This window comes from Egretta garzetta, unplaced genomic scaffold, assembly GCF_000687185.1.
Source record: "Egretta garzetta isolate BGI_Z169 unplaced genomic scaffold, ASM68718v1 scaffold512, whole genome shotgun sequence".
Taxonomy (NCBI): Eukaryota; Metazoa; Chordata; class Aves; order Pelecaniformes; family Ardeidae; genus Egretta; species Egretta garzetta.
The window spans coordinates 140107-160589 of record NW_009258953.1 but is presented as its reverse complement, the minus strand read 5'-3'; the positions used below and the strand labels follow the sequence as shown (position 1 = coordinate 160589).

Genomic DNA, 20483 nt, shown 5'->3' with positions numbered 1-20483 from the left:
GGCACCCTCAGCCCCAGCTCGCCGGCCCTGATGACAGGCTTGGTCACTGCAACTGGAAGACAAAGTGGATGGGGCCCGGGTCACGCTGGCCCTGGCTGTGGTGGGGAAGGTCCCCGCCGCCCCCGGGCAGTTCTTGCTCTGGCTTTCAGTGCTTTCCCAGGAGGAAGAGGGGCACCGCTCTCACGGCACCTCTCTGCACAGGTTAAGCTCAGCTTAGCTGTGCCTGTACCAGCTATGCAACCCATTGCAGCTCCTACACGAACGCTCTGCTGGGTTGATGCCACCTCTGTTCATCTATAAATCACCACTGCCCAGACACAGGGAGATCAGGCACGTGCTGATGAAGTGAGCTCAAAGAAAAGCAACGCGTCATCCCAGGGGCTCCCTCCATGGTGCACGTCCCTTGGAAACATCGAGCCATCGGATACAGGTAGAGCTGGGGCAAATCGGTAAGCAAGAGGCCACAAATCCTCCCCCAGCCCCCTGGGCGCAGCATTGTGGGCAGGATTCCTCTCTCTGACCTATTTGCTGCTTCTCGCTGGAGTCTGACACCGCTCAGCAAAACACTCCTGTGTGGGAAGCGGGCAGTCACCGCCTACCTGGTCTATGTAGTTCCCAAAAGCCTTCCCGAGCCCAGCCCTCACCCCCTGCACAGCGTCCTCCTTGGGCTTACCTTTAACAACCTCCAATTTCATGGTGATCTCTTTTGCTATCAGGCTGTTGCTGCTGTCTCGCCAGGTGACCTGGCAGCTGTAGGTTCCCCTGTCCGAGACCTCCAGGTTCAGGATGTGGAGGGACACGTTCCCTGGGGCATCCTTGGGGACACTGACCCGGTCCCTGTACTCGGCCACGAGAATGTGGTCGCCGGAGGCATCCCTCTGAAAGATGGTGCCAGAGGTCTGGTCATGTTCCACAGACCATGTCAACTTTTGCTGCACAAAGTCCTTTGCAGGCACATAGGCACAAGGCAAGGTGGCAGATCCCTTCCACATGCCTTCGATCTCGTTGGGGCCAGTCAGGTGCAGAAAAGCTGCAGGAAGAATGGAGAAAGAAAATTAAAAAAAAAAAAACAATCACAGTGAAGGCAGCTCCTGGAGGAAGAAGCGGTGGCAAGAGCACCAGCAAGCGGTATCCACCAGACCAACAGCACAGGCAGTCAGCGTAGACAACGAGGGACGGCCTGTTCAGGGATGGGCTAGCAAAAAAGCAATGTGGCACGCGGGAGACAGATGGGGGGCAGCCGATTGCCAGGGCACTGATGCACGCCACACGTGCAGTTTGGCTCCCATGCTCTGCCTGGGCCTTACCTGCCAGCACGCCAACGCCAGGCAGAGCACAGGGTGGGAGCTGGCGGACGACTTCGACCCAAGAGAAGGCGTTTGCCTCGCGCCCGAGTCGCGCAGCTCCCCGGTGGCAGCTGACGCCTGCCCCTGCCACCCGGTGTCGCTCTCGGGGCCACCCTGGAAAGCACCGCGTGCCAACAGCGAGCCACAGCATTTGTGGTTTTCTCTCCTCCGCCGCCCCTTTGTTCTGCTGAAAGATGCTGCTTTTCCAGACTGAGCCGAACTTAAGCAACGGATTGAAGAAGTCTGAAACGCTTTAAGTTTTCCTATCAAACTGAGGTCTCTTGCCGTTGTCCCAGTACACTTTTGTCACTCTTAGGCCTGAATCTGTGCTACCATAGACACTTCTTCACCCTTTTCTCCTGGTTTCCAAACCTCCCCTTTCCTGGGAACCTCTGTGCTGTGCTCCCCAAAATAACCGTCCCAATGCACAGGGGGATCTCAGTGCTCGAAGCACGTGGGCAGCAGCTCCAGAGCCTTCACGCACCATTGCACCCCGTGGCGACTGGCGTTGAAATGACGGAACACCAGGCCAGCAGCACGCAGAGATGTTGGCCTGTTTGCCATATTTCTGCTCCCGAAAAAGAACATACAAGCACAGGCAGACACACCAGGGGCAGGGAAGGAACGGCCCTGGGCAGGGGACCTTTCCATAGACTCACCACTGCAGAAGAGAAGAGGACTCATGAGCAGGGCTGCTCTCACCAGCATCCCCATCCTTCCCCGGGCTGCAGCTTCTCCCTCCCGCGTAGGGCAGACCTCCTCTCTCCGAGGCAGGGGCTGAATCACAAACGCTTCCCTTTCTCTGCTCGCTTTGCTGCAGAGAACCCAGGACAGCTGCTGACGGTTTTTCCTTCCTTTTTTTCAGAAAAAAAATTGTCTCAGTGATGACCACCAGAGGTGTGGACAGAAGTCCTAAGGGAGGGTGGAAAGAGGGAAGGTTAAGAGTTGCTTCTATTAATTCCATATTTCCTGTTGAGGGTGCTTTTTCCCCCTTCTGTTTTTTAATTCGGCTTCAAAAATGATGCTTCCTCTGTTTCTCTTTATTCCTGAACACCTATTTCTTCCTCCTTTCCTCCTTGCACTGCTTTCTAAATAATAAATTTTAACACGCACATTACACACAGGGAGATCAGAGAGGGGGCCCTCCAGGAGCCAGACAACCAAGACCCTTACTGCTCATTTTCCTACCAGCTTTTCGATGGAGCCCACCACTCCATTTTAAGTCAAGATTCACAAAACACCTTCAATCTTTACATTACCCCTGTGAGACAGATGGCCAGCATGGGCCCCTTCCAGCTGAACTATTCCATTCTATACCATTATATCCCATTTAAGTGGTAGAGAGTTTAGGCATATAGATCCAAAACCAAGCAGCCTTTGAGAGCTGCAGACACCCACCTCAACCACCCCACTCTATCACAGTCAGATCCTCCTTTCTCCCATCGCTATTTAGCTGCTTGGTTGAATTGGTTAATTGCATTCAATTAACAAAATGGATTAGGGCCACATGCACCTGCCTTGCCCTGTGGGCTGCTTTGGAAACAGGCAAACAAGTCCCTACCTAGAGAGAAAAAAGAGGAACTCACCAATGTAGAAAGTCTTCACGACTATGAAATCGGGACTTCTTAACTGTAATGAGATGCGTTATTGCTAATTAAAGGTAATACTAGGTATGGGTAATCTGTGTTATCAAGTAATTGAGCACTAGGCCCACCCAGGAGGAGTACCTGCTCTCTACTGAGCATCTTCTTATCTTCAAGAGCCTTTGCCCGTCTTCTGTTTTCTGCAGCTCTTAACTTTTCTTACAGCCTAATGGCAGACATCTCCTCTGCGTCGCTGTGTTCAGCTAAACCGATACGCGCTCTGCTATGGCTGCATCCCGACTCGACACCCAGCCCTCAAGGGCAAGTAGCTGGAATAAGCAAATGCAGCCAACAAAGTGCTAGAGCATATTCTGAAGCACAGCCCCCCTTTAATGACAGCGAGACGGCGTCTGCGTCTGTAGGAGCACCGCAGGGCGCGCCGGAGCAATTGCTGCTGCGTGCCCGATTCCGGAGTGGCAATGTGGGGAAAAACAGTATTTCTTATATTCGTAGGTATGGCTCAAAGACAGCTCTGCTTCCATTGCTGTGGCAGGCAGCTTCATGAGGTTGTTAAGTAATTTAACATTAATAACCGGGAGGTTTGTGTATACAGCCCTGGCAGCCCTGGTTTTATTGTGTCCCTTTCCTTTCCAGGTCTTTGCTTTCATGGTGGTTCCTTGCTTTTACAGATTTCCTTATTTTAGAGTTGCCGATCGTTCACCCTGCAAAATAACGGTGCCTAAAAGTGTATCTGTGGCACCCTACAGCCCAGGACAGACAGATCAAACCAAGTTTTTCTCGTACTCTGGAAAGCTCTGTGTTAGCCAGCACACAGCACTGTGAGATAAAAACCTGGCGGCTGGCGCGGTCTGGGGGGGGCAAGTCCGGAACAGTAGGAAAGGAGCTCGTGAGGGGAACTTTTCACTTTCTCACGCTGTGCTTGCCATGCCCGGGTGGGTTCTGCAAATTCTCAGCTCATGGAAGTCGAAGGAAAGCAACCTTTCCTTCTGCAGACAGGGGACACGAAAACCAAGCCGCAAAGGCAGCAGCCATGTGCCCTGGTGCTGGCGGAGGAAGGGAACTCGCACCACAGCGAAGCAACTGCAGCCACAGGTAACGCAGCCCGGTCACGCACCGCGCTGCGGAGGCGCAGCAGCCCGAACCGGCAGGCTGGCGTACGCCCAGGGGTCGGCGATCCCCTGGCGCCCGGCCATGCTAAAGAAGACCCAGCAGAATTTACATTTTAGTTGTTTGCTATGAACAGGCTCTTCAAAGTGCTGCGGCTGGGATTCTGCACTGCGGGACCACGAGTTATGAACAAGCAGCGGGGGCCTTGGACAACCTTTCGCGCTGCCTCTGTGTGAGATTTCGCCCAGGGAGAACTGCGGACCATGGCTGAACCTTACTGGCAAAAAGCCAGGGGAAGAGACGAGGGCAGCAGCTCTAGAACAGCAGAGCTGGTTTCAGGAACGTTTGTATCTAAAAATCCGGACAGAAGCAACATGGAAGGAAGGCGGCACCGGGAACTGTTCAAAGGTGGTGGTCGGTCCCATTCCCTCATGCTCCGATTCCACAGTACGGTGAATATGGGTTCATAATAAACCTCAACTTCCTTCTCGCCCAGGCTGACAGCTCTGGTGCCAGGCTCACCTCAGCATTTCAGCTGTCTGAGCCACAGCAGCCGTACAAGGAGACCCCGGAGAGCAGCAAAGCTCTCCTCGCTAGAAAACTCAGTGAACAGGTTGGGGAAGTATTGACACACACAGGAACACACACAAAGAAGGCACGAGAAACACAAAAATGGTTTTGCAATTCTTGAGTTTAATTACTTCAGCACATGGGGCTTTTCTCGCTATTCAGCCTTCCCCTCCCCATTGCAATCTTCCTTAGGAAACTTGCATAAACAAACACTTCTAGACCAGTACAGAAACCAGACACAGATGCACAAGTTTTTATTGACAGTTTTCTTAAGCCTTGGTTTCTTAACTTTTTAAGAGAAAAAGTGACTAAAAAACTATCACGGAATCAGATCAGATGTCTGACGGCAAGATGCACTGGGATCAGAGCACTCCGTGATGGAAGAACACGCCCATAATCCGTGACAGGCACTGCGCTGCAGCCCAGGCTGGTCGGGAAGCCGGAGCTGCAGATCGGCCTCACAGAACTCGTGGTCTGCACCGGGCTGTCAGAACAGCAGAGAGGAAAAGTCTGTTCGCCACTGCTTCGCTCTTGGCAAAACCCGAGGCCTTTGGGAAGAAACGGAAAAGGCAGCAGAACCCTTGACAGATGCGCAGTGCGCCCATTCCCCCTCTCCCTTTAGCTCAGGGAAAGTGGGGACTACTCAGCCCTTCGTCTCAAGGAGTGAGCAGAAGAGCGAGCAGAAGAGGCTAGAGTAAGACAGACTCGGCAAAAAGCAGTTCAGAAGACACAGAGATGAGGGGTCAGAGGGTTAGGAACGGTTACAGCAGCATGGGAACAAACGACGCTGTGCAGGCATTGCACGTACGCCACGCTCGGCAGCAAGATCCCCCTCTGCAACTCAGAAGATCTGACAACGAAGCACAAGTCCAACGAAGCAAGGCCAGCACAGATAGCACGTGTTTATCTAGCAGGCTTTAGAATATCAGGTTAACCTGGATTCTTGGATACGAGAGATCTCAAGACTTACTAGTTCAGAAACTTCAGAGAGAACAAACCCTGTACGTAGCCTGAATTCCTAGATCTGAAAAAAATTTCAAGTGATTGCGTTGGTGGGAAGTATCGCGTGATATTATACAGTGGCTTTTCTACCTGCCTCCAGGCCCCCTGGTTTGGATCACTACGGCAGATTCCAGGTTTGTGTGGGCTCGTGGCAGGCTCCAACAAGCCTGGTATCAGTGGAGGAGAGCTTGCTATTCTGCCAGGCCCGACGTCTACAGTACAGCGGCTCAGAGAAGTGAGGAAAGCAGTGTGGAAAGGAACTCGGGGCAAGATTTTTCAGATAAGCAGACACTAGCTTTTGTAATTTGCTGTCAAAGGACTCAGATGCATCAAGTTAATTTAGCTTTAAGGTTCCACAAGCAGAAAATGCAGGAAGAAGTCCGGTGTTCATGGAGGGTCAGGTAAACAAGAAGCTGCTGCAAGCAGAAGAAAAATCTTAATGCGATGTCCCATGTCAATGCAAGTTACCCCACTCCGACTCAGGACAGCTGCTGGACTTTGCTAGGCGTGAATCGGTTCTACTCAAAATTTCTGAGGCCATCTAACCTGTGAGCTAGGTGCAAGTTACTCTAGAACTGCCATGCAATGTGCATGAGAGATCAGCATCATACGGGGTGGCAAGCCCTTCCTACCACAACACCTACAATCCGTGGCAATGGACGCGTGTCAGCATGTTAAAAAGGAATATTCCACAGTTAAAATGCAATTTTCCATAGGAAAAATGTTCCCTGTACCTAGGAGCAAATCTAGGAATACAAAAGTGATCGAAGCAGATGCAAACAATTGTGGCCACAAACTATCAAAAAAGAATTCTGCAATTATAAACAAAACAAAAGAAAAATTAAAATCTTAATTCCAAACAGTAGCCAAGCCACCTCCTAAAACAGGTTCTCAGGAAGAGTAAAATCCATGTTTAAAATATTACACACCACATTGCTATCCAGCTAATAAAAACCCCCAAACCAAACCCAACAAAAAAACCCAGCCAAACTTTACAAACGGGATACAAACAGATTTCCTTTTGCAAGAAGGATATTGGGTAAAAAGTTAGGGGATACGTCGCGGTATGTTTTCAGGGAGGTCGTTCTTCCCCTATGCCCAGTGCCTCCACTCCCACCAGCTCCTGTTTTCAGTTTTTCCAGGTGTTCTTTGTGGAAAGAGAACTTTCTTTTGGCCACACAGAAGACGGCGCCTGGGCAACAGGCGAGGAGAGGTCGAACTCCCTGCCGACCCATTTCGTTGTCGCCTGTTCCACAACTCTACAGGTGTTACGGGAGCTCAGGAAGTTTCTATCTCAGAGGCCTCTTCTATGAAGTTAGCCACGGGACTGAGGAGCAAGAGGGGGAACAGTTTATACTCTCCATTCCCATCTTCTGAGAGGAGGGGCGGATCAGCCATCCCCAGAGCATCCAGAGGCTCAGCCTGGCTGGCTGGAGCTGCTAGCGGCAAGACAGTTTCACCCCCTGATGGAGGATGAAGAGCAGGTTTCGCCTCCAGGGGAGGCAGCAGAAGGTCTTTCGGATCCTCCGTCTTCCCGGCCGCTTCACTTGAAGGTGGTTCTTCAAATAATGAAAGCAGAGGATTGGCCCTGTACTGTATCAGCTGCATATCTGAAGGGAAACAGAGAGTTTAAACCCCAGGCTCCCGTGTCACACGAGCGAAGGCTCTTGTTCAGGACAAAGAAAACTGGAGAGGCTGCTTCAGCGCTTGGGTCGCTAAAGGAAACCACGCAGCTGAGCTCTGGCTGACTACCCCCACAGCTGCAGGAGCGGAGCCAAGGCTCCTGGGCTGGCCAAGATCAGCATCCGAAGCGGGCGGCGCACCCCCCCGCCCCATTTTTTTTTGGGGGCGGAGCCAAGGCGCCTGGGCTGGCCAAGATCAGCATCGGAAGCGGGCTGCAAGCCCCGACGCACACACCACGCAGGAGCAGCACCGCAGCAGTAAAACGAGCAGCGCTGCACTTGCGGGGGCCGCAGCCCGCGTGGGAGATGCTTCCACAATGGCATTCGCAGTTCTGCTCCCTGCTGTGACACTGCCACGTGTAAGGAGGAAGCTGTTAACACCAACGTGGGGCCTGGGCCGGGGCCTCTTAGATTGGGGCACAGCTTCGTCGAGAGCAGTGACACATCCCAGCCTTTGCAAAAACGTTAAGCCCAGACCAAAGGAGGAGATAAACCGAATTACAGGCTACAAAGGTTCCATTTCAACACGCATTTTTGGAAGAGTCTGGAGCTGTCACAGCTCTCAGTGTTCCTTCCTGCCCACCTTTGCTTCCCGCTGTTTCTCGCTCGCTCGCTCCCAGGTCTTCAGCGCTCTCTGCCAAGTTCGCGATCTGAAGCAAAAGGGACAGAGCAAGAGGGAATGCTTAACAGCAGCAACAAAATCCAAGTCCCCACTGATGCGTTAACAAAACTAAAGGTGAGAGGAGGAGGGAAGAGAAATCAAACATGGGACCAGTATGCCCATTGCCGCACACGAGGGCCAGCAAACTGGGGCTCTCAGAAGGCCGCAAAGTAAAATACAGACAAACTTAACTTACCAAAGCCAAACATGCTTCTGACTAGCAAATACTTATTTTACCTTCCAGAGCAGAAGCTTTGTTATAGTCTGTCTTGTTGGAATAATTCTGTTGAACATATTTCATCGGTACAATTACATTTTGCAAGCGCTGCTTCAACACAGCTGCATTTTACCGCAGCTGCGGTCTAAGCTCTTATGACTGGGAAGTCCTAATTTAAATATTATTTCAGGACTACAGAATAAATTACCCTTGCAAGGTTTTGTTGGGGCTTTTTTGGTTTTGGCTTTTTTTTTTTCATGAGTCAATTTTAGGAACTGGACCCAGAGAAGTAACTTTGGACTGAACTTCTGTACGTCCTCTGAGGAAACTCCATACAGCAATGCTCAGAATAAATACACTATATTACAGTAGATGTTTCATTTAGTGCTCTTCCTTCAGTCTTCAGACGGACTGAAGACACACAATCTCATCTGAACTATAACCCCAGACCTAGTTACTACTTGGCTAAAAGACATCATGGGAATCCCTGAGGCCAGGAGAAACAAGCCAAGGTACCATTCTCACACACTTAGACCAAAAAAAGACGATTTTCTACCCTCCTCATTCTAAACAGAAGGTGCAGAAGTCACAGATAGGATCAGTCAAAATTTAGCTCTCAACATCGTATTAACACCCCCCCAGTCACAAAGCAACTCTTACATTTTCCATACCAGGAGACGTTTCCATCAAATTCATGTCCAGGGCTGGCAGCTCAGGATTGAATGTCTGAAAATAAAGACAGACCGTATGTCACATAGTAAGGTTCCTAAAGCAAGGCTTACGGACAGCAGGGTCTGGCACACCACTCCGTCCGGCGAAGCATGGGGAAGGCGGCTCCCCCGCAGGCCTACAGCAACGTGCCTTCATCCTGTGGCAGAAACCGAGGTCACGGGGGAAGGGAAGCACCCCATGTTTTCCAGTGATTCCAGGTATACGGCCGAGTTTCATTCCACATCATAACACGGAATCAAACACAGGATCAGGATGCGATGACATGTGACAAAGGCGTGAGAAGAAGAGCCCCCCATTTTTCCCTTTGTGTCCCCCTTGAGTTCCGTATAGCAGAAATACTGCAGGAGCGGAAAAGGGCTCTCAGCGTTACCTTGTATGCTGCAGACTCCCGGAGCGACCGTGGTCATTCCATCCATAACTATTTGCTTTTCGGGATTTCCCCCCCCTTGCCCATTACAACACGGAACAAGCCAGTAACATTTCATAACGCAACCTCACCAGTATTTTTCAGAAACCAGCAAAAGCGCAGACACTCACATCGCTGAAAGCTTCAGAACCGAAGCTGTACTGCTTCCCAGACAGCATCGCTTGAAGCTCTTCAAGGCTGGCATCAATGCAATTAAGAAAATCCTGAATTTCTTCTCTGAAAAGACAAATTGACACAGTACTGTAAGACAGGAGTTGGCTGCTAGGGCCTTCTTTTGCACTGCAAGGCAGGAAAAACTTAGAAATGATCTGCTAACCTCTCGGTTATCAGAGCTGGGGGGCAAGAGGAGCCGGACTAGGCTGCTCACCCCCCAGGATAGCTTATCGCCAAACGAATGGCACCGCACTCCTGCATTGCTTTTCGGGGGCCAACTCTTTGAAGGGCAGTTACGACTCTGAGCAGCAAGTGTAGTAACAGCTAGCACACAAAAAGCAGTTCCTCCTTCCATGCCTACTTCTTCCTTCATTTTAATATCTTTGGAATGTTTTCAGATCCCAGCCTAAATACCAATAGCTGTTTCAACTGAGGCCTGATGGCTGTCACCTGGGGACGATAAGTGATAAGCAAAGGGATGGAAATACTCTGGATCTGAAGAAACACCACCTGTGTCGAAACACCAGGTTGTTGCCAAATCGTACATGTTTTCCAAGGACGACGGGCGGGCTACGCAGGACAGGGAACGAAGCGGAAAGGAAGCTGCATGCACGGCACCAAGACTGCAGTTCTCCCCGTGCTGCAAGCCACCTCCTGTGCCGGCACGCTCGGCTACCAGCAACAGCCTGTTCCCAGGCACTGCCCTGCACTGCGGTGCCAAGGAGGTGCGGTATTCCAGGGCCCTCAGACGACACTGCGTGCTGCGGCACATCGTCCCAGCGCTTCCTACCTGAAGCCAACCACAGCAGAAGAGCCGTCGGGAGAAAGAACTAAAGTTTGCTCCTCGATCCAGCTCAGCCTGCGGCCACAAACGACCGCGCTGACAGAGCTCAGGGGCCAGCGCAGCGCTGGGAAGCGCTCCAGCAGCAGTGCTGCCGGGTGTGAAACCAGAGCCCGCACGATTCTGGTCCCGGGGGCGCGCCTGACCTGACAGCGCACAGGGGAAACAAACCTCTGCAGAAATGAGGGGCCAAGATGGGAAGCAACAGCAAAACAGCATCAGGCTACCACCGAAACAAATCCACATCCAGTTCTCAGAAACAAAGCAGCGCATGGAGCCCTCCCGAAATCCCTACCCTTGTGCTGTTTGGCGGCACCGGCAGTGCCTGGCGACAGAAGGGCTGGCGTGGCGACTGTCCTCCCCAGGCCTCAGACTGACACGTCAGAAGTCAGGCACGCTCGTTAGCAGAGGTGTGACAGAGGAACTTGCCCTGCTTTTAGTGTGTGATGCTACACTTGTCTCTTTCGAGACCTACTAACTGAAAACCCAGTTCATCAACGACATGTAAGAAGGCAATTCACTATGTTCCGACAAACACAACCTCTGGAACTGCCGCTGGATGACAGCAGCGTAACAGTTCCCAGAAACAAGTCAATACCTGTCCAGTAAGGGATCACTTTGGTTTCCAGAGCTGTTCTCGTTCAAGATGGAGTCAATCACTGACACAGGGTCTTCTGGAGCATTAGGCTGTGCAGAATGGAGCTCCACCGCAGCATGTCCTATTCCACTGGATTTGTTGGCATCGTTTGTATGAACTGGTGGGATAGGTTCCGCACAATTTAACTCATTTGGCTGCAATACTTGACAAATAGGTAAGCCAGGGTCCAGAGCTGCCTGCGTCTCCCTAAAATATGAGCCAAAGAGAAACAACACTCAGTAGAATTCATCAGCTGTGTTACCACTCATTTTAAGTTTAGTAGCTCAAACCTTAATACCCAATAAGGTCAAGCCAGTCAAGGGTTCAACCAACCAACTAGGCTTTAGAAAAAGAAGAAAAGTGCCTTCCTGAAGGCAGGTGAAGAATACCTTGTTACAGCTTATACTGATAGCAAGTATCAGAGCAAACCACCCCATTTTTCCAGGCCAAAAGCGTCAAAACAGGATATGGAAATTAGGCAGGAGGGAAACTTCCTAACGTTGTGTCTCTGGAAACAAAAGATTCCAAACTGGTCCGTATTTCACTCTGGATGGTAACAACTAAGTGGGTTTTCACAAGAACCTGATGCCACACAAGAGACTGCCCTCCCCTCAGTTATGCTTAGCGCAATATTAGCGAGAGCAGTACCGAAACTGGAGATAAAACTACACGTCTCGGTTCGTTTATCAGTAACCTCTATACATTTTGGATTGTTTATTAGGAACCTCTATATGTATTCAGGTCCCTGTCCAGTCGAGAAGTTAAGTATGTGCTTCTTTGTTGAACAGACAGAAAAGCCTCAGCAAATTAAACTTCAAGTGCCATCAGCTTGATTGGCCTTCAGGCACTCCTGGAGAGACGTGAGCTCTTACAAAGCTTTGCTGGCCACGGGCAATGCTACACGCTGCACACAAGACAGCCTACAAACAGGCTGTCATGCACACCTAAGAGTAAAAATTCAGAGAGGCTGTTTCCCAGACTTCATCTGGGTCACTTACACCATTATAACTACCTAATTAACAACCTAATCATAAATCCTTCCACATCCTTTAAACGTACCTGCCTCTGCCACTCGTGTGCGCCACAGCAAGGAGACCATCGGGCGCATTTTCCAGGGTATCAGTGATATCTCGAATGATGAGACCCGTACCATTTCCATCCTCATCATCTGCATTATGTTCAGAAAAAGCCATCTGCAGGATACAGAAGATAGAATGAATAAACCAAAACGTCTGACTTTTTTTGGTGTCAAAGCTCCATTCTTCTTGCAGCTTCTTTTTCCCTGTTCAGGCTTCATCTTTGACTGATTGCACCGATTTGCATGATTTTACAGACAGAGCCATGCTTTAAAGCTGCCCATTTCAAAATGGAGCGCATTTGATTATACGGTTAGGGTACAAATGGTCCTAAGGAGGACTCTGAGGTCACTGTACATCACCCCAGTCTCTTCCCCTGGGAAGACTTACGGCCTGGCCGCTCTCCACAGGTATGCGAACGTACTGACGGCTGTACTTGGACGGTGAGGCGCCGGCAGCATCTGTCAGAGACCTGAGACAAAACGTGGCTTTAGTATCAGTTCCGCGGCAAGAAGCTGTAACAATGCCAAATGCGTGCCGTTAGGCAGGAACAATCATCCTTCCCCTCCTAAGGAAGTCGGCTTTTGGCAATGTCTGTGCGTGCCGCAGACAGGCTGCACGCCAAATGTACTCTGAGACCAGCCGGTCACATCTGCACCCTTGGAAGGAGGTACCCTTTCTGATAGCTGCACCCTTCAAAACTTAAGATGTGCAGTATATTCTCTTCCCAAACCTTTTTTTAATGATAAAGAAGAGGAAACCTTTATTTCACGCTACATTCAACTCCCATCAGCTTTCTCTAGTTTGAATATACAAGTGATAAAAATATTCTTCATGAAGAAAAGTATCTTGCTTCTAGAAGCTGGCTTATCCCTGTAATTCACATCTGACAGTGATTTGTGACCTATCTGGTTCATTACCTTTTTCTTTTGACCCCAACAATGTAATTTCCTCGCATCAAACTTAGTATAAATTGAAGAATCTAGAAAGGAAAAACAAAAAACCAAAAACAAGCAGTCAGCATAGCAATCCTAACATTATTAATTCAGATTTTAATACAAAATTATGTAGTTATGTGATTTAAATTAATAGGTAAATGAAAAATCCACTTGTGTTCGCGCCTTAAAAACCAAAATGATAGTTACAAACGGCATTGAAAAATTATACCCCTTGGACAGGTTTGGTTTTTTTAACTGCAATATCACACCACAAGTCACTAGAGGATTTCCAGACCAGAAACAGCTGAGGGATAAACCAGAGAAAATTTGATCCAGTGCAGAAGCTCCCATAGTTTCTGTGTTCCAAGTTGACTTCTTGAGCGGTTTAAGTCTGTCTTGGTCCAAGATCTTTCACAGACTCTGTTCCATGTGCCTGCAATCTCTTGTTTTAGGCTCCTGTTACCATGCACTGCCTTCAGCCCCACGTTTACCCCAGGCCATCGTGACTTACTGATTTCTCTCCAAGTAAGATTCACTGAGATTTCAAACACAATGAAATCCTTTTTGCTATGACTTTTCCTTAGTGTTCTGCTCGTGGTTCTTTGCTGTGCTACTGCTGGGACACTCAGGAACTGTGAACATTCCCTTTACGCTGTATTAATACAGCCTGTTCAGCTCTGTGTCATTTGTCATTCTACATAAGCAAAGAATGCCATCAGGTGTCACAGAGGCAGGAGTAAGGGTGGTAGCACTGAAGATGCTGCAATGGTACCTTAGACAGCAGCTTCTGTTGTTGACTGTGCTTCTGCCTTAGAACTGCCACTTCTTTCCACAGGGCCTTATTTTCTCTGCAATGCAGAATAAATTAGAAGACAGAGGATGAACAGAGTTTACTTTATATGCTTTAGTTTTACAGCTTTCAAACTTTCACAGTACCTTGCATTCCTTCTGCGGATAACTAACAATCAGTTAATCCGATCCTCTAGTATAAACTCGGGGTTAAACTCCCTCCATTCTCCATCAGGCAGGACCAAACTAATGTCACTAAAAAGGACATTCTCGTCCTCCGCTGCTCCACCAATAATCTTGGTCTGAGGTGTTCCTTCAAAGCCTCAAAGCCTTAGAACAAAGACCTGGTGTTTGGCAACCGGCTGAGCGTAACACAGACCACCTCAGAACAGTTGTAAAGTCCATGTTTGAGGTCGTGTGGTTGGTTTGTTTGGGTTTTCCCAAAGGAACAGAGGGAGTGGAGCGAAGGTGTCTCCTGAACTTTGGTTGATACCTGCTTGCAGAGCGATGATCTGGATGCATTACCAGTGCCTACACAAAAAGGATCTGAGGGAACAGAGATGCGGACGTGCAAAGTCCACTTCCAATTAGAAAGAAAACCAAGGGCTAATTCTTCCTCACTGCATCTACCCCTGTCTTGTGTTTAGAAAAGGAAATTCTTTGATTGCCCTAAAAGCCTAGTACAGGTGATGGCAACCAAAAGGAAATCTCAAGATAGTCAACGAACACCCAGTCTTAACCTCTGGTCTGTAACTGAGTTATAAAGCCAAACAAGATTCAGAATGTTGTGTGGGGTGGAATGGGGATTCTTAGGGGGGGAAAAAAAAAAAAAAAAAAATATATAGCTTCACCTGTTTCCAGTTCAAATAAAACCCCCATTTAAAGCCAAGCTCCATTAGATATAAGCAACATTCAATGTGTAAGCGCCTCTGAGACAGACAGAGTCTACCTCTTCATGTTAGCCAGTCTGACATCCATGTTGTTCTGCTGCTCCCTCATTTCCTGGACTTCGGAAAGTACTTTGTGCAAATCCTCCGTACAGACCTTGAGATCCTCAGTTCTTACTGCAGATACCTAAAATAGGACCAGGTTACAGGCGCTTTACTATGAACAGTGACTTGCATAGTCCTTTCTACAGGAACAGGTACAAACTTCACTAAAAGATTAGGTAATGCCGTCAGCCTTATGTATCGCAAACACTGCAGTAGCTGTAGATGACAGTCCTTAGGAGAGTCCACACTGCATGGAAAAACCCAAGATGTCAATGAGGACACAAGACTGGCACTTTGCGTGTGTAGACAGTAGATCGACCACTGTAATTCATGATAAAAACCTGCCACTCATTGACACGGGCCTTCCCGGGGGCGGGGGGGTGTGTGTGTGTGTGTGTGTGTGTGTGTGTCTCTCTGGCAGGTCTGGTGACAGCTTGCCCTCTAGTGTCAAAGAGTAAGACACCAACCCAAACCAAAGCACAGAACTGATAGTGGAGTACGAACAAGATGATCATATTCCTTTTAGGCGTGGGTTAACCTGCCAGCACAGGAGTAACAAATGTCCATTAAGTTACTGGGGGGGGAGGGGGATGCGGGAAAGTGTCTAATTAGATGTATCCTACTCAATCTGAATATTTGTCACACACCATCTGAATTGCAGATTCCCACATTGGTGTTTCCTCTATTACCTCTCCGCTCACTGACGTTCCAAAATTATGGACACTTGTCTCCAGAAAGTCAGAGTCCAAACTGCTCTTCTGCCCACAGCAGAATCCACGAATGCCACCTCTTAAAACGATGGTGGAAGGGTCATCAGAAAGCAAAAAGCTCACCCTCTCCTTCCCACGCTTCCATATTTGAACCAAAAGGATTTGCACCAGATAACCACCTGACGTCCCTTCCAACCTACAGCACATACGATTTTTCTTATTGTTCTACCAAATTCCAAGAGGGAGGTGAAAGCGTCTGGGATTGGCCTGCTGAAGTGCTAGATAAATTCCATGCAGGTTGGCTCACAGATTCCCTTTTTTTTTTTTTTTTTTTTTTGCAAAGAAATTTAGCATGCCACTTTTTCCACCAGATTTCTAGTGAAAATAAGAAAAAAAATCCTACCAATTTCAATGCATGAGTGTGGTAGGATCCCAAGTCCTTTTTTTTTTTTTTTTTTTTGTAAAGGAGAATGGGATGGTCAGAAATGGACCTAGGGTGTTAGAACATCCCATCACTTCATGATGAAACAGAACAGGAGTGTTCTGTAATCACTCCACAGAAATAACTAACTACTTTCTTACCATAGCCCAGTGTTACAAGGATGGACTGGACGGCCTGACCGTTCTCCTCTCTGTCTACATTTTTAGATGCTTCGCTATTTGTTGCGGATAACACCTTACGCTAAGGCACATGAGCTGTATCCCAAATGAATCACGGCTGGCTGATTTCAGACATACCACCTCCCCATGGGGAAGACACCCGAAGGATGCAGGTGGAAACTTCAAATGCAGCCAGCCTGCCTCTAAAAAAGGGCCAGACTAAAACATTCTGCCCAAGTGCAAGGACTTGCACACTCTGGCTCTCCTCAGTGTCTCGCCTAGCTAATGAGGGTGCCAGGGCTGAAGCACACCAGCAGAGCTAAGCCTAAAAGGGAGCAAACAAAGGAAGTCCTGCGTTCGAACTTGCCCTCCTGCTAGAGGCTTGACATCAAGCTTATGGCAAGTACTAAAATATGGCTCCATTCCAGACAGTAAAAGAGCAAGAAAAGCTAACAGATGTTTTGCAAAAAATCACTAACATTTCCTGTGCCAAAAGAATGTTTCACTGACCCATTCCATAGTTTCATGCGAATGTCCTTGGCCCTAACGAGAGCTTTTGTCTTTCCATCTAGAATACTCCACCCAGTGCAGCACTCCTGGGATATGTGGTGCCACACATAACGTCATCAGCTGGCTGCCCCAAAAGACCAGAAAGCACGGGGTGCAAGCCAAGGCAAGTTAGCGATTAAAGGATCTGGGAAGAGCGCAGGCCTGAGTCAGAGAAGCAGCTGTACAAGTGTATTTAATCAGTTGTGGTTCCGAGCAGAGCCAGCTCCGTGAGGAATCAATCAAAACACAATTGCGACTCTCAAGCCTACCCTGTGCTTTTATTAACTTGGGCAATGCAGCTACCACATTACGACATTCTGGAGAAAAGATTCTGCAGTTCAGATGTCAACATGATGTATCACGATACTCTCTTTCTCTGGCAGCCAGGATATTATGGGCTGTAATGTGCCAATAGAGGATATATATCTGTGCAGAAACAGGTCAGACAAGGCCTGAAAGAAGGACAAAAGAAAACTGGAAGGCGCTAATAAAGGTGTAGCTTAGCGGCAACGCAGCTTTGGAGGAACAATGTCATTTATGCTAACGCGCCCAAACGAGCTGACTCCTGATGCCCCTGCTAATTTTCAGTGAGCACCAAATGGGAATGCATTTTCTTTTAGTTCTGTCACTTTGTGACTCTTTCCAGTTCTCCTGTGCTGGCAGAATTGAAGGCCACGGTAAGCTGTCATCGTGTATATGAGCTCTCCGGGGAGAAAGGGCTCGAGTTTGACAGCTGAGAAGAACGTGGTCCTACTCCAGCGCGTTGCTGAACAGCAGCAGGGTGCGTTTTGTCTACGGGCTGGCATGAGGAGGCCAAGCCGAGCATTAGCCTGGCACGCAGGAGGGAGCCACAAAGGCTCGCGTCACGATGCACAGCCTTGGTTCCCATGGAACTTGTTGGCAGTGAAGCGTCTGAAACCCCAGACATGCTCTCGATAGGCTACTTCTCATAACGAAGTGAAGTAAGCACATGCTTAGACTGTACCTTCCGCTTGATGTTTTCCAGCAAATGCGCCTTCCCTTGCTTGAAGAAAGGGTGCTGGAACTCAATGACAGAGCTCTTCTCTGCTGTAATCATACCATTCTCCAGAGCAATCACCTTCCTGAAACCATCTGTGGAGAGGTATTAACAAAGTCACGTCTTCCAGCGCAACTGTCACAACACATAGCTCAAGAACACCCCAAGGCTGCTGGAATACCTACAGCACTACAGTTACTGGGAGCAGAAACTATGAAAACCAGCCAAAGTAGCTTTTCTTTGGTGCTCAATGATTTGACTGCTCTGATCTTCACAGCTAGAGAGCACGTCCCCAATACCACCAAAAGCCCTCGCAGGCTGTGCAAACAGCACGCACGGCAGAGGCCAGCTAGGGTCTGCAAGCAAGGTGGTGATGTCCAAAATCACAGAAGTTAGTAGGAAATGAGATTTATTGGGACATCTTGAATAAAACCTTGCCCAGTGGAGGCAGTGCAAAGGTGTACCCCCCTTTCATGCCTATAATCCCAGACAACTACAGATCAAACTAAATGCTGTCATGCACCACCAGGGTCTACAGAATAAAGGAAGAGAAATTAGTTCTCATCCTATGCAAACGCACGCACGCAGAGTACCTTCTGCGCGCCAGACTGCCTGCACAAAATAAGGACACTGCCAGCTCTATTTCCACCACTGCTTCAAATACCACAGGGTAGATGCACAACACAGTTGACAGATCAGTCGATGCCTCTCCTCATTCCAAGCTTTTGACACTGTTAATGTATTCCAGTGTCACTGCACCCAGCGGCGCTATCATTAGAAAACTTTACTTGCAGCTGGGATTGGGTCCAGCAGGAGAAGGCGGCTGCCATCGCATCGCATGTCTTCGCAGGAGTAATTGCATTTCAGTATTCACCCTCGCTACAGGGCAGCTGGCAATTGTTTGTTTGCATTAACCTTTGACGCTCAGAAGTGACGGAGCCTCAACGCCCGACACAAACAGCAGCATCCACCCAAACAGCAGCATGCACCCTGTGCGAGGAGGCTAAATGCACGCTTCCTCTCTCACACCTGACAAAATCTAAAAGGCATCAGCTAGAGAGACCAGGCAGACCTACGGGGCAAGGAGAGAGGGTTCCTCCTCCCCTTCCTCCAAATGGAAATGCTACGCAAGGTGGCCGTCTGCTACGCGGTTTGTACCTTCACTCAGCCCACAAGCTATCTGCTGCGAAACAACTCTTCCCGCTGTGTGTTGCAGCCCCGCTCGTTGTTCTGTATCCTTGAATTCCCACCTCACTCCAGCTTGTTTGCCTGTGCAGGTGTTAGATAACGGATGCCACGCGATGCTCACCCGTCGAGCACAGATAACATAGCGAGAAACAGTCCAGCTCGATCCATCAGCGTGACTAATCTCGTTTCAACACACCAATGCAGGCAACAGCAGGATCCAGGCAATTTCTTTCACGCACTGGATGCACGGGTGTAGATACGGCCTTTGCTCCCCTAGGTGTGCGCCAGTTTGCTGCCACCGTTACCATTAACGCTACCACTGGAGCCCAGCGAGCTCTGCCCAAGATTTAGGCATCAGCACACAAAGCAGGATTTTTATGGTCGTTGCTTAAAAGGACTCGGAGCCGAAACACAGAAAACAAAGACTAAGCCAAGCTCTGCTGTTATTCTTTTCTTTTGCAAAGCAAACTCAAGACCAGAATCCAGGTTTTCCGGACCCGCCGAGTCAATCGGTTTGTTTACAGAAATGCAAATCGATACCAAGCAGCAATGAACTCGGTGGGAAGAACACATAAGGACAGCTGATGCTTACACATGTTAAGCTGTCGTATGAAGCTGGAGATATTGTTGTGTTTGAAGTACTTGGGGAGCAGCTCCTTGGCAAACCTCTGCTCATCCAGAATGCAGAAATTCTCGCCATTCTAGGAAAGAAGCAGAAGTAACAGTTAGGGAACAAGCACAGTTCTTTGAAGGTGTTGCTCGTAAGTCAAGACCATAAATCCAGAGAGACAGTTCCTACAACGGGGAGGGGCAAAACACTCAGCAAAGGGAATCGTCCGCGTGAGCACTCCTGAGTACTCGGGACTGCACCGAAAAGTTTGACTCCAGAGAAGCCAGTTCCATGGAACACTTCTATCGAATGGGGGTTTTCTTTCTAAAGCCCTGGAGTCTTGATCGTAATCCAAAGAGAAATCGTTCTAAACCCCCACGTGTCTGCTGCTCTCTTCGTCCACAGGAAACACAAGTATTGCTGAGGCACAAGGGACTTCGTGCCGGAGGAGGAGGGCTTTTGCCTCCCTCGATCAGAGCCTGCCCAGCTCCCCACGAGATTCTTCCATTCCACGTACTACGTCACCACTAAAAATAACCGAGTAACGTTGCGGAGTTACTAAAAGTTCAGCCAACGCAGCCCCGCGGCGGCGCGGGGTAACTGGGACACCAGCGCTTTCAGATTCATCACGCTCTCAAGTTCCAGCTTCCGCAAAGCGCGCAGGTCTTTGTACCAATTTTTTACGCTGTTCGTCACGGAGAGAACAAAAAAATCCCGTGCTTCCTTCCAGCTCCGCAGAGGCCAAAGCCCCGGAGTTACTAAAAGTTCAGCCAACGCAGCCCCGCGGCGGCGCGGGGTAACTGGGACACCAGCGCTTTCAGATTCATCACGCTCTCAAGTTCCAGCTTCCGCAAAGCGCGCAGGTCTTTGTACCAATTTTTTACGCTGTTCGTCACGGAGAGAACAAAAAAATCCCGTGCTTCCTTCCAGCTCCGCAGAGGCCAAAGCCCCGGGGAGCGCGGAGAAAAGGCCGCGGATTGCGAACCGGCGGGGCAAAACCGAGGGCCGTGCGGGCGCCCGGCGGGCCCGCGCTG

At 49.3% G+C, this 20483-nt stretch overlaps 2 protein-coding genes across 5 annotated transcripts in view; both read right to left on the bottom strand.

Moving 5' to 3' along the window:
- LOC104122406 (V-set and immunoglobulin domain-containing protein 4-like) overlaps positions 1-2161 on the bottom strand; it is an 8467-nt gene extending 6306 nt beyond the window's left edge. For 2 of the 4 annotated variants that reach the window (XM_035890135.1, XM_035890133.1), the window contains exons 1-3: positions 2006-2161; positions 674-1030; positions 1-52 (exon numbers count right to left, since the gene is read on the bottom strand). In XM_035890135.1, the coding sequence (XP_035746028.1) occupies positions 1-52; positions 674-1030; positions 2006-2060 (464 nt within the window). In that variant the 5' untranslated portion in view covers positions 2061-2161. The remainder of the gene's footprint in view (positions 53-673; positions 1031-2005) is intronic. The other 2 variants (XM_035890136.1, XM_035890134.1) reach the window with 1 other exon arrangement.
- A 2580-nt stretch (positions 2162-4741) lies between these two features.
- The window catches only part of LOC104122405 (heat shock factor protein 3-like), an 18517-nt gene continuing 2775 nt past the window's right edge, over positions 4742-20483 (bottom strand). Inside the window, exons 2-13 of the mRNA XM_009634524.2 lie at positions 19432-19540; positions 17619-17746; positions 14732-14856; positions 13766-13841; positions 12976-13037; positions 12446-12527; positions 12039-12172; positions 10941-11186; positions 9459-9564; positions 8850-8915; positions 7895-7961; positions 4742-7239 (exon numbers count right to left, since the gene is read on the bottom strand). Of these exons, the coding sequence (XP_009632819.1) occupies positions 6908-7239; positions 7895-7961; positions 8850-8915; positions 9459-9564; positions 10941-11186; positions 12039-12172; positions 12446-12527; positions 12976-13037; positions 13766-13841; positions 14732-14856; positions 17619-17746; positions 19432-19540 (1533 nt within the window). The 3' untranslated portion in view covers positions 4742-6907. The remainder of the gene's footprint in view (positions 7240-7894; positions 7962-8849; positions 8916-9458; positions 9565-10940; positions 11187-12038; positions 12173-12445; positions 12528-12975; positions 13038-13765; positions 13842-14731; positions 14857-17618; positions 17747-19431; positions 19541-20483) is intronic.